The sequence below is a fragment of the Macaca nemestrina genome, chromosome 7 (genome assembly GCF_043159975.1).
Source record: "Macaca nemestrina isolate mMacNem1 chromosome 7, mMacNem.hap1, whole genome shotgun sequence".
In the NCBI taxonomy this organism is placed as follows: domain Eukaryota; kingdom Metazoa; phylum Chordata; class Mammalia; order Primates; family Cercopithecidae; genus Macaca; species Macaca nemestrina.
Genome location: NC_092131.1, coordinates 30,271,403 through 30,287,758, shown reverse-complemented (window position 1 = coordinate 30,287,758; position 16,356 = coordinate 30,271,403). Strand labels below are relative to the sequence as shown.

The window sequence follows — 16,356 nt, the reverse complement described above, 5'->3', positions numbered from 1 at the left end:
TCCTGCCTTTCTGAGACCAGTTCAATTTCATCCCCCATCCCTTTTTTGCATACCAATTGTCCTTCCAATAAATCACCTTTTTGCTTAGTTTAACCAGAGTCAGTTGCTGTTACTCTCAACTAAAAAAGTTAACAGACAGAGATTCTATATTAAAATCTCTTAGAACTTCTTTTCTACATTTTTATTGGGTATTTGTCATGTTAGCAGAGCCTGTCAACTTTAAGGGCTTCAAGAAATTTTTAAAAAATATTTCCCGGGCGGATGCGGTGGCTCACGCCTGTAATCCCAACACTTTGGGAGGCCAAGGCGGGCGGATCACCTGAGGTCGGGAGTTTGAGACCAGCCTGACTAACATGGAGAAACTCCATTTCTACTAAAAATACAAAATTAGCCGGGTGTGGTGGCACATGCCTGTAATCTCAGCCACTCAGGAGGCTGAGGCAGGAGAATTGCTTGAATCTGGGAGATGGAGGTTGCGGTGAGCCAAGATCCTGCAACCACATTCCAGCCTGGGCAACAAAGGAAGACTCTGTCTCCCCCGTCCCCACAAAAAAAAGGTAAAATGACAAACTCATGTACACACATGCTAATCTGGAATGCTACAAACCAAATTAAAAACACTGGTTATTTTGTAGTGGAATGGCTGGCCACCTTGACTTCCTACTTTAAACATCTGGCCTATTTATTCATTTTGAGACAAGGTCTCACTCTGTTGCTGCCCAAGCTGGAGTAGAGTGGCGTAACCATTGCTCACCGTAACCTCAAACTCCTGGGTTCATGTAGTCCTCTCACTTCAGCCTCCAGAGTAGCTGCGACTATACAAGTGCTCGCCACCATACCTGGGTAATTTTTTTTTAGATAAGGTTTCCCTATGTTGCCCAGGCTGGTCTTGAACTCCTGGCCTCAAGGAATCCTCCCAGTTTGGCCTTCCAACGTGCTGCAATTGCAGGCATAAGCCACCATGCCTGGCCCAGAACAAACTTATTCTTATGTCATGTTTGTGGTAACAAAAATTCAAAAAACAATGAGACTTCCACTTCTAGGTTAGCTTTAATAGAAAGAGGAAAGCTATTGCTTTCACAGTAACAACGAGATAAACCATATAGATTATTCAAATAAATAAATGGCTTTAAAGATTGAAGAGCTGTCTTCTATGCATAGCAAAGAGGACTAGCAGAATTAAAATTCCACAGGGGAAGAGCCCTTTCTAGGTGAGCTGAAAGTGCCAGCCATTTTCTCTCTCCTTGTGGTAGTTGCAGAGCTTCAGCGTGAGTGATGATAACTGGGGCTTGCCATAGGCAGAACTCCAAGAGAAAGAAAAACCAGCAGAACTTTTGACAGCTGTATGGGTTGGTATGACAGACTAAATTCCGTAAGAGCCCTACATTTATGACCAGTTTTCTACACAGGACATTTTCCTCCAGCTGGGGAGGCTGGAGGCCTGAACTAGAAAGGCAAAGTGAAATCAAGCACAATCTCACAGTGCTTAGCAGATAAAGCTAGAGGGAGTGGCCTGTAACAAACATACAATGGATCCCACCCTTGAGATACTACACTGAACTGAAGGACTTAAATCTTCAGCCCAGTCCAACTCAGGTGTTTGGATAGAGGTGTTTTACACCTCACTGTATCTGCCTAAGACTGCAAAAGGCAAAAACATTAACTTTAGAGTCTAAAGGTCTTTACACACATTGTCCAGAAATCTTCAAAAACTTCTGCTGCCGGGCGCGGTAGCTCACGCTTGCAGTTCCAGCATTTTGGGAGACCAAAGCGGGCTCCCTTGAACTCCTGATCACTAGGTCAGGAGTTCAAGACCAGCCTGACCAACATGGTGAAACCCTGTCTCTACTAAAAATACAAAAATTTGCCAGGCATGGTGACACATGCCCATAATCCCAGCTACTCGGGAGGCTGGGGCAGGAGAGCCACTTGAACCTGGGAGGTAGAGGTTGCAGTGAGCCGAAACTGTGCGCCACTGCACTCCAGCCTGGGCAACAGAGCGAGACTCTGTCTCAAAAAACAGTAACAACTTTCGCTTTCCCAGGAGGTAGGGGACTCTGTGTGTGTGCGCGGGGGGGGGGGGGGGGGTACAGAATACAGCAGTCTACACGTTCACCTTCTTGCATCACCACTGCTAGTCTAGGCAATCTCTCACAACTTGATCATCCCTCCCTTTAATTTCACGTGCCCAGAGAAGTGGAGATTTCTCATGTTCAATTTTTTAACATTTTCAAAACTACAAAATAATTTTTTGACATTAAAGTTTCTCTAGGAGCCCAAAGCCCTATTCCACTAAGAAACTCAAAATCAACATAATCATTTCATTTTTTTTTTTCACTCATTCTACAAATACTTAATTTCTATCTATACGTCAAGAACCGTACTCTAGGCTGGGCACAGTGGCTCATGCCCGTAATCCCAACACTTTGGGAGGCCAAGGCGGGAGGACTGCTTGGCTCCCAGGAGTTTAAAACCAGTCTGGGAAACACAGTGAGACCCTATCTCTACACAAAATGTTTAAAAATTAGCTGGATGTGGTGGTGCATGCCTGTAGTACCAGCTACTGGGTAGGCTGAGGTGGCAGGATCTCTTGAGCCCAGGAGGTTGAAGCTGCAGTGAGCCATGATGGCGCCACTACACTCCAGCCTGGGTGATAGAACAAGACCCATCTCAAAAAAACAAACAAACAAAAAAACTGTACTCTATATTTGATGATACAAATAAGAGGTAATCCTTGTCTTCAAGAATTGTGCAGTATTTCTTTTTTTAAAGAGAACATGGGCGTAAATATAAAAGGGAGTTAGGAAATCATTTTAAAGAATATCGCTTAAAGGAATTTATATTTAATATGCAAGATGAAAAACACATACAAAGTAATAAGCATTTCTCTTACAAATGTTTCTCAAGCTGTCTCTTCCTCTTCACTTGACTGACAAAATCAAGGAAAGTAGATCAAGCAATTTGTCAACAGTTGTGGGAAAGTTAAATACCGAAGTTGGAACTAGAGTCCAATTATTTATAGTTTGGTGCAAAAGTAACTGACATTACACGGTTTTTGCCATTAAAAGTAACGGCAAAAGTAATTACTTTCAATGGCAAAAAACGTAATTACTTTGCACCAACCAATACATATTCCATTTGCCATTCCTTAGTTTATATTGCCTGAGATTTTCTTTTTTTATTTTATTAATTCCATGGCCTTCCAATGAATTGAGATGTTCTAAGAATCAAATTTTCCTTTAATTATTTCAGAGGTACAACAATTTAATCGGATTGTTTTAAAATAATCAGTGGCTTAATATTAGAATTTTACTTCACATTTCATCTTCCATACTTATTTTTGCTATTTAAATAATTAGCTCTTTTTGTTATTCATGTTATTAGCTACACTTAGATGGAAACAGACGGTTATATGGGTTTCCTCTACTAAGAAAATGTCTGTTTCTAGGAAATGAGGTTTGGCACCAACTAATTTAGTTGTCCTGGAAATAACCTGCTTGCCTATAAAAAAGTCAAGCTTATACAGGAGGCAATAAAGACACTACCCTTTAGCACAACCCGCGGAGTTCTTCAGCACGTGGTGGACTGCAGTCCAACCAGGATCACAGGCCCGGTTTCTCAGCCCAGCTTCTTGGCGTTTGAAATCAATGTGAGAAAAGAGCAGAGAAAAGAGCTGACGCATTTCCCCTTCCTTGTAGCACCAGCCGGCGTCTCATAGCTGAAGCCCTTGGTAAGACAGTGGAGAGGGTGCTGCAGAAGTCACCACTGGCCCCACTGCCCTGTAGGGAGAGCTCAGGGAGAGGTGATGAAGTATACCAGAGTGTGCCAGACCCCCGGGACCTTCTCTGGCCTCTTCCTATTTCTCACAAGCTGTCCCCTCATGCTAGTAAGAACATTCAACAAACCGCTATCGTTTTAAACCACTTGCAAACCTGATATACCATAAATGAGGCTATGGGTTTCTTTAACGGCTTATGTATCACCACAATTCATTTCTTTCTTATGTCTATAACATTATTTTAGGGAGCTAGTTTTTGTCAACCAGGAGCGTATGTATGAAATACGACACAAAAATTATCATCAAAAAATAGAAATAAAACTGTACTCAACATCTAGCTTTATCAAAACTTAAGATTTAGCTTATATGCTTTAGATCTTTTTTCCATTAAATAAAACATTGAAGTTATCATTCATTCATTTAACACTTATTGAGTCCCTGCTATGAGCTAGGCATGATCCGAGCACTAGAAATACACTCCTGTGAGAGAGGCAGACATTAGATAAGCAAACAGATACACCGTATCAGGTCACACTGCTACAGTGAGAATAAAACCGTGGAAAAAGAGCATTTTAAACAGGGTGGAGGTAAGGTGTAAGCAGATGGACTTGGAGTAGGGAAGAGAACTCTGTAAAAAAGCTTTCCAGGCTGAGGTAACTGTAAAGGCTAAAGTCCCAGGGACCCCAGGCATGGTGGCTCACACCTGTAATTCCAGCACTTTGGGAGGCTGAGACAGAAGAATCGTTTGAACCCAGGAGATGGAGATTGCAGTGAGCTGAGATCGCACCACTGCGCTCCCAGCCTGGGTGACAGATTGAGGCTCCATCTCGAAATAATAATAATAATGATAATAACAATAATAATAAGGCCCCAGGGAGGTGTGCTTGATGGCAACGTGTTTGGGGAACATCAGAAAGCCCAGACTGGCGAAAAAGCAGCGACCTGGCAGGATATGAAGTCAGAGAGGGATGGGAAAGTTCATGGTGGGCCTTGTAAACCCTAATTTGTATTTTGTTATCAGTGACAGGAGGCCATCCTGGACATCAGGACAGTGTCAAGATCTGACATGTTTAAGTAGTTCTCCAATCCTTTTAAGAAGTTTGTCCTGGGGAAATACTATATTTCCTTTCCTCCCCAGAGGAATTGGGAATTTGATGTTTATCATTCTCCCGCATTTTTAAATACTTTTACTATACAAACATATGGCCATAAACAAGGTAGTATTCTCCTGCATGTATTAGTACTGCATTCCTTCAATAGTATTGCTGAATAATATCCTTTTATATGGATATACCATATTTTATCTACTCATCAGTTGACAGACATTTGGATTGTTTCTACTTTTTGGCTATTATAAATAATGCTGGGCTAGACACAGTGGTTCACGCCTGTAATTCCAGCACTTTGGAAGGCCGAGGTGGGTGGATCACTTGAGGTCAGGAGTTCGAGACCAGCCTGACCAACATGGTGAAACCCCGTCTCCACTAAAAATACAAAAAATTAGCTGGGCGTGGTAGCGTGTGGCTGTAGTCCCAGCTACTCGGAAGGCAGAGGCAGGAGAATTTTTAACCGGCGGGGTGGAGGTTGCAGTGAGTCACACTGCACTCTAGCCTGGGCGACAGAGTGAGACTCTGTCTCAAAAAAAAAATTGCCACTCATGGTGGCATATGCCTGTAGTCCCAGATACTTGGGAGGCTGAGGTGGGAGGACTGACTGAGCCCAGGAGGTGGAGGCTGCAGTGAGCCATGTCATGCCAGCCTGGGTAACAGCAACACCCTGAATCAATCAATCAATAATGCTGCTATTAGAATTAATATAAAAGTTTCTGTCGGAACATATGTTTCATTTTTCTTGGGAGTAGAATTACTGGTCCACATGCTAACTCTATGTTTAACTGTTTCCCAAAGTGGCTGCATCATTTTATAAATCCACCAGCAATGTATTAGGATTCTAATTTCTCTATATCCTCATGAACACTTAATACCTGGTTTATTATTTTAGCAATCCAAGTGGTGTGAAATAGTATCTCACTGTGGTTTTGTTTAGTTTTGTATTTTTGAGACAGAGTCTCACTGTCGCCCAAGCTGGAGTGCAGCGGCACCATCTCGGCTCACTGCAACTTCCACCTCTTCCGTTCAAGCGATTCTACTACCTCAGACTCCCAGAGTAGCTGGGATTATAGGCATGTGCCACCACACCCGGCTAATTTTTACATTTTTAGTAGAGACGGGGTTTCACCATGTTGGCCAGGCTGGTCTCAAACTCCTGACCTCAAGTGATCCACCCATCTCAGCTTCCCAAAGTGCTGGGATTACAGGCGTGAGCCACGGTGTCTGGTCATATACCTTAATATTTTTTAATTAAATAGAGATAGGGTCTCGCCATGTTGCCCAGGCTGATCTTGAACTCCTGGGCTCAAGCAATCCTTACACCTTGGCTTCCCTTAGTACTGGGATTACAGGTGTGAGCCACTGTGCCTGGCCCTTAATATGTATCTTTTGGAGTAAGACTGGATCACATCCATAGTCTCTGTACAACTGCATATTTCACTGCACTTAGAAATTATCACAAAATAGTCTGGCACAGTGGCTGTAATCCCAGCACTCTGGTAGGCTGAAGCAGCAGGATGCTTGTGGTCAGGAGTTTGAGACCAGCCTGGGTGGCTGGGTGTGGTGGCTCACACCTATAATCCCAGCACTTCAGGAGGCCAAGGCGGAAGGATCGTGCCTAAGAGTTTGGGATCAGCCTGGGCAACACAGTGAGACTCTGTCTCCCTCTCCTTTATATTTATTTATTTTTTGTTTGTTTTTTTAAGTAAAAAAGAAACTAGCCTGGGGAACACAGCAAGACCCATCTCTCCCAAAAAAAAAAAAAAAGGCTAGGCGCTGTGGCTCAAGCCTGTAATCCCAGCACTTTGGGAGGCCGAGGCAGGCTGATCACGAGGTCAGGAGATCGAGACCATCCTGGCTAACACGGTGAAATCCCATCTCTACTAAAAATACAAAAAAAAAAATTTGCCGGGTGTGGTGGTGGGCACCTGTAGTCCCAGTTACTCGGGAGGCTGAGGCAGGAGAATGGTGTGAATCCAGGAGGTGGAGCTTGCAGTAAGCCGAGATCGTGCCGCTGCACAAGTAGCTGGCATTATAGATATGAGACACCTGGGTGACAGAGCGAGATTATAGGTATGAGCCGCCTGGGTGACAGAGTGAGACTCCATCTCAAAAAATAAAAATAAAAAAATTAGCCCACTGTAGTGGTGCACACCTGTGGACTCAGCTTCTTGGGAGGCTGAGGCGGGAGGATCACTTGAGCCCAGGAAGTTGAGGCTGCAGTAAGCTATGACTGCGCCATCACAGGCCAGGCTGGAGTGAGACCCTGTCTCGCAAACAAAGAAAACAAACAAACAACAAAAAAGAAATTATCAGAAAGCAGCAGACCGATTTACAATAGACCACATTAAAAAAACAAACTTCCAGCTGGGCGCGGTGGCTCACGCCTGTAATCCCAGCACTTTGGGAGGCCGAGGCAGGTGGATCACCTGACGTCAGGAATTCGAGACCAGCCTGGTGAAACTTCCACCTTGTCTCTACTAAAAATGCAAAAATTAGCTAGGCCTGGCGGTGCATGCCTGTAATCCCAGCTACTCGGGAGGCTGAGGCTGGAGAATCACTTGAACCTCGGAGGTGGAGGTTGCAGGGAGCTGAGATGGCGCCACTGCATTCCAGCTTGGGCGACAGAGCGAGACTCCGTCTCAAAAAAAAAACCTAACACAGAGATTATCCCAATGCTTTACAATCCCACATTAAACGTATTATTTCTATAATGAGAAGTAAAAATGATTTTTTTTAAAAAAAAAGGAAAAATAGACGCGTCAAGCTTTGTAATAAAAAGTAGTCTTAAAGACAAACTTAAGATAAATTTTCTAACAGTAAATGGGTCAAGAGCAAAGGATTTACTTTTTAATCGGTCACAAATTGTGAATTATATTACAGAAGCTTCTCAGAAACTACCCAGAAGGGAACTGCCTTTGAGTCCACAAACCATTTATTTAATCAAGTGTGGCACACCCACTCAGAATGCAAACACTGCCTCTACCCATCCCTCTGAATTGCCTATTCTACCAATAAACACTGCTTCTTTCTTTCAAAAATTGAATCTAATTAAATCAACCAATTAACTGTCTTGCTCAAAGCACTGCAAGTTTCTATGGCACCTGGGCAAACCCTAAAAAGTGGGCAAGTCTGACTTTTCTGAACATCCTAGTTCTAAAATACTATCTTAAGAACATAGTTGCTTACACATTTCCCAAGAATTCCTGTTAAAGAAAATTCCTAAGTACCTCAAATAACTGGAATTCTTCAGCTGCAGTTATGTAAAAATCAAGATATGCTTCCCCTCAGAGCAAAAATTGAAACGAAAATGTTGTCCTGCAAGTTGTAATTACATTATTTCTGAAAAGCCTTGAGGAATCTGAGGTATCTTATCAGAACCTGCTAAATCTAAACAGGTATATGACCATTCTAACTATTTCTACTGTTACGGCCTCATAACTATCTTCTCCTTTTCCTTAACTATCACATTAAATCCCCAGTTACTGTTTCCCCTCAGTGGAAACAAAAGCTAGTAGCTATTCAGTAAACCAGCTTTCATTAGTTATTTATTTGCCTCCTCCTAAGAAGCAAGACTAACACTTTGTTCTTTCTACTTTGCTTGTCTTATTATTCAACATAAGAACATAACTTTTGCCCCAATTCCTCGAGATAGAATTTCTTATTCTGACAGCCAGAGAGCTCTCATCCTTCTAATATCTCATTAAAACTACACCCAGGCCGGGCACGGTGGCTCAAGCCTGTAATCCCAGCACTTTGGAGGCCGAGACGGGCAGATCACGAGGTCAGGAGATCGAGACCATCCTGGCTAACACAGTGAAAACCCGTCTCTACTAAAAAATACAAAAAACCAGCCGGGCGAGGTGGCGGGCGCCTGTAGCCCCAGCTACTCGGGAGGCTGAGGCAGGAGAATGGCGTGAACCCGGGAGGCGGAGCTTGCAGTGAGCTGAGATTCAAAAAAAAAAAAAAAACACACACGAACAAACTATTGTATTTCAAGGACAACCAAAACATGGCATTTACTTAATCAAATGTTAAATCCACAGGAAGAAATTTGGTAATTAAGATCACGGAATAATGCAATTTGCTATAGAGAAAAACTTGCTGCAAATCCCCTGGAGATCTTTAAAAACAGCATAGAATTTTCTATCAGGGCTGATTTTAATAAAGTCCTACAAAAAGATAAAGGACTGAATTACATAAACTCTCAAAGGTTCTTTCCAATGCTAATGTAAAAGTTTCCCTTGGGCAAATTGCCACACTTTACCTCAAATAAAGGTTTGTGCTCCTCCCACTCATCTGAATAGCAAAGAGGAAAAATTACTGCTTTATTGTTCAGCTGCTACTATCGTGAAAACTTTGTGTCTACTGTCATCACTAAACAGCAATGTCTGATTGTTTCATAACTCCTTAACACAGCATCTAGCTAATCAAATTCTAAACCCAAATCCAAGAGTTGTTCTTTTACTATATACATTCATTCATCCCTTCAAGCACAGAAACATACTCAAGAATGTAAAGTGATCTTAGACGTTTCTGACTTCTCTCCTGCTCATTAAAAGACATGGTGGGAGATGTGAGGAAAATAATTTACATCTCAACCATGTTATACTCTAAATTCATATTCTTGTAAAAGCATGACACACAGCTGTATGCGTATTTTTGATGGCACAGTTGGCAACATTTCCCTCAGAAAAATGGGAAAGACAGGTAGAGGTTGGAGCACAGGCACATCGCTTTAATTAAAATGAAAACAACTTTTAAAAAATGTTAAGATATTGTATAGCTCTCATGTAGTTACCAAGATCTCTCTTTTGTATAAAAAAAGAAAGAAAAAAATTCACAGACAATATTCCTCCATCTGAGAGTGTAGAAAGCTCCAGATCTGAAGTCTGTTTAAAAAATACTGGTGAGAAGTAAGTTTTCTAGAAGGGATACTGCAGCCCTCACAGCATTCCAACAGACCATTCTTTTAAATGCCACCAATGTGCCTTGAGTGAAACTTTTATAAAACATGTCCCCAAAAGTCAATCAAATGTTATTTATACAGATTTTAAAATGTCATGTTAGTACCTTGATATTTATTCACCTTATTAGTTGACAAGCTCTGAAGAAATATCATTCTACAAATGCTAAATTGTTAGAGATTATGGGAGAAAGGTCCTTGATTTCCTACTAAATCAGAACATAACTCACAGGGATTGAAAGCAGCATTTTAACATAAAGCACCTCTGAAGCGTGAACACCTCTCTTGACTTCCTTTTTCATTAAAAAAAAAAAAAAAAAATCATACCTCGGCCGGGCGCGCCTGTAATCCCAGCACTTTCAGAGGCCAAGGCAGGCGGATCACCTGAGGTCAGGAGTTCCAGATCAGCCTGGCCAACATGGTCTCTACTAAAAATACAAAAATTAGCCGGGCGTGGTGACGGGCGCCTGTAATACCAGCTACTCGGGAGGCTGAGGCAGGAGAATCGCTTGAACCCACGGGGTGGAGGCTGCAGTGAACCGAGATCGTGCCACTGCACCCCAGCCTGGGCGACAAGAGAGAAATTCCATCTCAAAAAAAAATCATACCTCACTCATTCACCTACAATGTATTTTCTAACTCCTACCCGTTAAATTTCCCTATTACATTCTATATCACAACAATTTTGTCTTATAAGTCGTTTACATTGCTAGGAAAACGACAAACTATTCCACTGCTTATAATGAGCTCATTGTTATCACTTCCTCCCTCACACAATTATTTCTTTAAAAGTGAAAACAAATCTTTTGATCTGTGTATTACTTCGCTTTGACAACTTACAACTTCAGGGGAGGTCGTCTGTTTTACTTATTTTTCCCCTCAACTCTCAGTCTCAATATCTCACATGACCTGGAAAAATGCATTATTTTCTGCTTCACACCAAACAGTAACAGATCTATCCATCATAACTACTCATCTCGGGTGGAGCCTGCCAGATATTTCTGTTAAAGCCAAATGAAGATCACCATCCTATCACACTCCTGCTAAAGGGGAACAGGGTACTTTCTAAGTGTTCCTGAGTATCTGTACAAGACTTAAACGTATTAAAGTCAACTGGAAATTATCCCAACACTCTCTTCCAGGAACACCGATCTTGCATCTTTTTAACCAGCTCATCTTTAAAAACACATTTCAACAGAATACTTGTCAGTCTAGAGCACTGTAAGGTTGATAATAAGCACTGTCTTGAATTTAGAACTTTTCAAAATATTTTAGAACTGCCTGAACTTGGTTGATGATTCAGCATGGTTAATTAGTACAGAGTCATCGCAAGTCACCACCAAGCTAAACAATCCCCTTGTGTGATAGCACTCGTGTTCAGAAAAGGGTCGAAAGGGCCACCCAATTCAATCTGGAGCCGGGGGTAGAGTCACACCACGGGCAGAGTTAAGAGAATAATGCTTTCGAGGGACCAGCTTGGATTCCCTGCCAGATCTACGGACCAATGTCCTGCTTGGGGAGCGAACGTGGTAGTCCAGAATGTGGTTGGGAGAGGCTGGGTGTGTTTCCATCTGACACCACCGCCTAACTTTCTTTGCCTCTTAAGGACCCCATGGGTGGTTTTCTTTGGAAGGCTGCAGGACTTTAAGAGGAAGCAACAACCTCGGGGGTTTGAAGGGACCCTCGGGAGCCCTTGGGTGGCTCCCACTGGGGTCCGAGGGGTCCCTCGTTGCTTCCCCTGGGGGTGGCATACACTTCTGGCAGGATGGGTCAGAGAAAGGTACCCGGGGCTCTGAGCAGAACCCAGAGCTCCGGGGGGAAGGGAGGAAGACCTCCAGGCGCGGTGGACGTGGAGGAGCCCCCGAGTCGTCCTTGAGCCTCTATGCTCGTGGAGGTCGGGCCAGCGGCCGGACACTGCCGCCCACACCTGCGAGCGGCGCCCACCCGGCGGATTGCCCAGCGGATGGCCAGGAGACCTCGCCCTGCCCGGCCGCCCCTCCGCCAGCCCGCACCGCCACCCCGGCCCCGCCGCGCGGGCCCCTCGTACCTGGCTGGCGGCGGCTGCGGCTGCGGCGCTGGTCTTCACGTACCCGTTCCGTACTTCCCCGTTCGCCACGCAGCCATTCGCCCGCACCGTGCGGCGACAGCAGCAGCCTCCGGGCCCCGGCCGCATCTTCCTGGAAGCAGCAGGCGCAAGGCAGGCTCTGTGGGCGGCGGCAGCGGCAGCAGCGGCGGCGGCTCCAAGTCCCGCTCCGCACCCCACCCACCTCCCCGAAACCGGAAATGGCTGCAGCGCCGCCGCCAATTCCCGGGCGGGCCTTCACAGAGGGCGGGGCGTTCTCCGCAGAGGACCGGGCTCGCCCAAGGCCACGCAGCGAAGGGAAAGAGCGGCAGGGACCGGCCGAAAGGGATGTGGTCCTGAAGACCGCTGACCTATCTGGAAGAGAAGGAGGCGGACCCCATGCTGCTGTCTGGCCAATCACGGACGAGAGCAAAGCGCCTCGCCGGAGAGGGGGCTTCTCTAGAGGGATTCCAGGGCCTGGCACTTGATTGGAGGCCGCTTCCAGGTCCTGGGTAGGGCTTGCCTGTTTAATGGTCCAGACAGAGAAGGAGGCGGAGCCCAGGGAAAAGTAGCCAATTAGAGTGTGAGGAAAGAAAAGGGGCTGAGCCCAAGTCTCTAGAGCGGGTTCCCAGGTTCTCCAGGACAGGTGGCGCAGTCGGTGCCTTTGCCTCACGGGAAGTTCTGGGCTTTATGTCCTAGCCCAAGACCCGCAGCTCTCGTATTTAATTAGCTTATTCCTCTGTGAGTATTTACAGAATAGATTTTTTGACAATCTCTCACCATTCTTCAATATGCGCCACACATTGACTATTTCTGAATTATTATAAGTAATAATTCAGATGTCTTTTCACGTGCCCTTCACATTTGCCCTTGGCAGGGTTTTCCATACAGTCTCCTTTAAAGTCTTTCCTTCAAAGTTAGAAAACCTGGTCTAATTCCAGCTCTGCCCATAACTGGAAGCTAAAACTTGAGCACTGTATTTAACCACTTTAGAAGCCAAATTCTTTAAAATGGAGTTAATACTTCCTGCTTCCTAGACTTATTGCAAGAATTATATCATTAACCCATTATGCACCTCTTATAATACTTGACTCATAGTAGGAGTATAATAAATATTATTTTCTCACCCTTTTAGTTGCATCTTCCCATTGGGTTAGAAAGCAAAGAAATTGATCTACATTACAATTAGAGGCTTTCTGTTACCCATAAAGAATTTAGTGTCATAATTAAGAGGATGGACTCTGGAGTCGGTCTGGGTTTTAAATCCTAGCTGCGCCACTTACTAGCTGAGTGACCTCTATGTGTCTTCATCTGTTCAGTGGGGATAATAATAGTTGTCATGAAGATTGAATAAGTTTATGTATGTAATGTATTTTGTACAGGACCTAGCAATTAGTAAGCATTCATTAAGTGCTGGTTACTAGTAATTGCTAAATGCACCTATGAGAATCCGTGCATTCTTCCCCCACCCTGCAGGAGCTTTAGAAAGGAGGTCCACAAGGTATCGGTTTTGCATGACTTAGGAGCTGAATAATCTAACAGAAGGTGGGATCATGCATCCCACACACCCTATTTGAGTTGACAAACACTATTGATCCTAAAGTGAATATACGTCTGAGTGTATAAGGCTAAAAAAGAAGCATGTGGCTGTGCTTCATGGAGCTTACATTTCAGTGAGAGACAAGAAAACAACAGTTAAAGACCAACCTAAGGCTGGAGAGATTTGGCAACAGGAGTTCTGATGAGGGAAGCTGAATGGCAGTGATGAGTCTAACCATGTAGAAAGTTTTCAGAGCAGGAATCTGGATGGAAGCAAGGCTAAGGGATTTAACTGAAGCTTAAGGAGTGAGCTGAATGAATTTGGAGAAGGCTTGCGAGGAAGATGCGCAATGAGATAGATCTTGGAAGATGAGTGGTACTTGGAGAGCTGGAACTGAGAAGGATGGGGAAGGTATTCTGAGGAAACCTTCAGAAACTCAGATGCCGAGTCTGGAAAGAGCAAAGCCTGAACTGCAGGCTAAGAGGAGTAAAGGAGTCTGGCTAGATTAGAGGAATCCTGTTAGCCAATCCCTCCTCAGGGGGCTGGCCCCTTGTCTTGTTCTACCACTTACTCACCATGTATAGTTTTGGACAAATCATGCAAACTCAGCCCTGGTTTCCTCACTCATCTTACAAAGTGTATACGTGTACTACTTACCTTACAGGCTTCTGTGAGCATCGGTGATATACAGATGATCTGATTACTTCACATGCCATTGCTAAATCACAAAAATGATGCTGCAGTAGGCAGTAGGAAACACCCCAGGCTCCATGTAAACAGGAAAACAACTCCTTCCAGAAGCATAAGCTGCTTAATCATCATTTTACAGTGTTCATATGCAAAGTTCTATGCTAGGCACCAGGAAGACAACCCTTCTCTTCCTTCAAGATTACTCAAACCTCTTCAACTGTGAAGCCTATTTTGAACCCCAACCTCCCCACAAAATTAGTTGCTTTCTCCTCTGTGAACTTTATACACACCTGTGTAAGCATATATCACACTGCTTTGAGATTCTTTGAGAGGGAGGTTACACACAATGCTTAGAAGCAAGAGCTCTGCAGTCAGATATACCATAATTGAAGACCAGTTTCGGCACTTAGAATCCTTATGATTTAGGCAAAGCTGCCTAACCTCTCCATGACTCAGTTCCTTCATCTGTAAAATGGGATATACCTCATAGAGTTGGAGAATTAAGAAAAGCATTTAGGGCCGGGCGCGGTGGCTCATGCCTGTAATCGCAGCACTTCGGGAGGCCGAGGTGGGCGGATCGTGAGGTCAGGAGATCGAGACCATCCTGGCTAACACAGTGAAACCCCGTCTCTACTAAAAATACAGAAAATTAGCCAGGCATGCTGGCAGGCGCCTGTAGTCCCAGCTACTCCGGAGGCTGAGGCAGGAGAATGGCGTGAACCCGGGAGGCAGAGCTTGCAGTGAGCCGAGATCGTGCCATTGCACTCCAGCCTGGGGAACAAGAGCAAAACTCCGTCTCAAAAACAAAAACAAACAAACAAAAAAAACCCAAACAAGTAGCCAAGCCTCAGGCAATCACAGAAACCATACTTCAGCCACTCAACAGACAGCCAACTGTTCAGTGTTCAAATAACGCAAAAGCCAAGCTATAACCATTCCAACTGTTTCTGTGTCTCACTTCTGTTTTCTGTATGTTTCTTTCCTTTTTCTATTTATAATTCCTGTCTGACCATGTGACAGTGCTGGAATCTCTCTGAACGTTCTGATTCTGAATGGGGGCTGCCCAATTTGAGGATTATTATTTGCTCAGTTAAATTCTGTTAAATTTAATTTCTTTCTTTTTTTCTTTTCTTTCTTTCTTTTTTTTTTTTTAGATGGAGTTTTGCTCCTGTCACCCAGACTGGAGTGCAATGGCGCGATCTCGGCTCACTGCAACCTCCACCTCCCGGGTTCAAGCGATTCTCCCGCCTCAGCCTCCCAAGTAGCTGGGATTACAGGTGCCTGCCACCACACCCGGCTAATTTTAGTATTTTTAGTAGAGGTGTGGTTTCACCACATTGGCCAGGCTGATCTTGAACTCCTGATTTCAGGCGATCCACCCACCTTGGCCTCCCAAAGTGCTAGGATTACAGGCGCGAGCCACTGTGCCCCGCCTAAATTTAATTTCTTTGAATTTTTTCTCTTAGCAACACCCCTGCCAAAATAAATGACTTCCAACTATCCCTTCCATTCTTGGGTCACTTGGTCGAGAGTCAAATACTGGAGAGAATATCTGCTCACTTGAGTTTAGGTCGCATTGGTCCTTACAGGTGCAAACAGAAGAAAAAAGTTTCCTTCACCTTTCATGGTGGGAGGTGCCTACCAAGACGCACCCTCTTAAGAAGAGTACATTAAATGAGAAGAGATGATTTCCTAAAAGGAAATGGGGGACCTAATAGAAAAAGGGAATGGACACTGGGCAGGCAAAAATGGCCAATGTCCTTTATATCAGTTAATGCTGCAGATGAATCACAAGATAGAGCTGCGTATTTTGGTATGCACCTGTAATCTTAGCTCTTTAGGGGCCTGAGGCAGGAGGAACACATGAGCCCAGGAGTTCAAGACCAGCCTGGGCAGCATAGTAAGACCCCATCTCAAGAAAAAACAAAAAAAGAAGAACCACAAGATGGAATGGAAAGGGCCCTTCAGAAGTAATCTGCTTTTGCACAAAAACCAGAGATAGACAATGCAGAATATTATTTGAACCCGACTCTGAGAGCATCATTTGGTCTTCCCTTTTCTTTTTCTTTTTTCTTTTTTTTTTGAGATGGAACCTTACTCTGTTGCTCAGGCTAGAGTTTAGTGGCGCAATCTCAGCTCACTGCAATCTCTGCCTTTTGGGTTTGAGTGATTCTTGTGTCTCCCAAGTAGCTGGAATTACAGACACCTGCC

The 16,356-nt window shown here is 44.2% G+C and overlaps 1 protein-coding gene across 1 annotated transcript in view; it reads right to left on the bottom strand.

Moving 5' to 3' along the window:
- The window catches only part of LOC105495838 (serine palmitoyltransferase long chain base subunit 2), a 110,791-nt gene extending 98,675 nt beyond the window's left edge, over positions 1 to 12,116 (bottom strand). Inside the window, exon 1 of the mRNA XM_071099802.1 lies at positions 11,901 to 12,116. Within this exon, the coding sequence (XP_070955903.1) occupies positions 11,901 to 12,026 (126 nt within the window). The 5' untranslated portion in view covers positions 12,027 to 12,116. The remainder of the gene's footprint in view (positions 1 to 11,900) is intronic.
- Between the last annotated feature and the right edge of the window lie 4,240 nt (positions 12,117 to 16,356).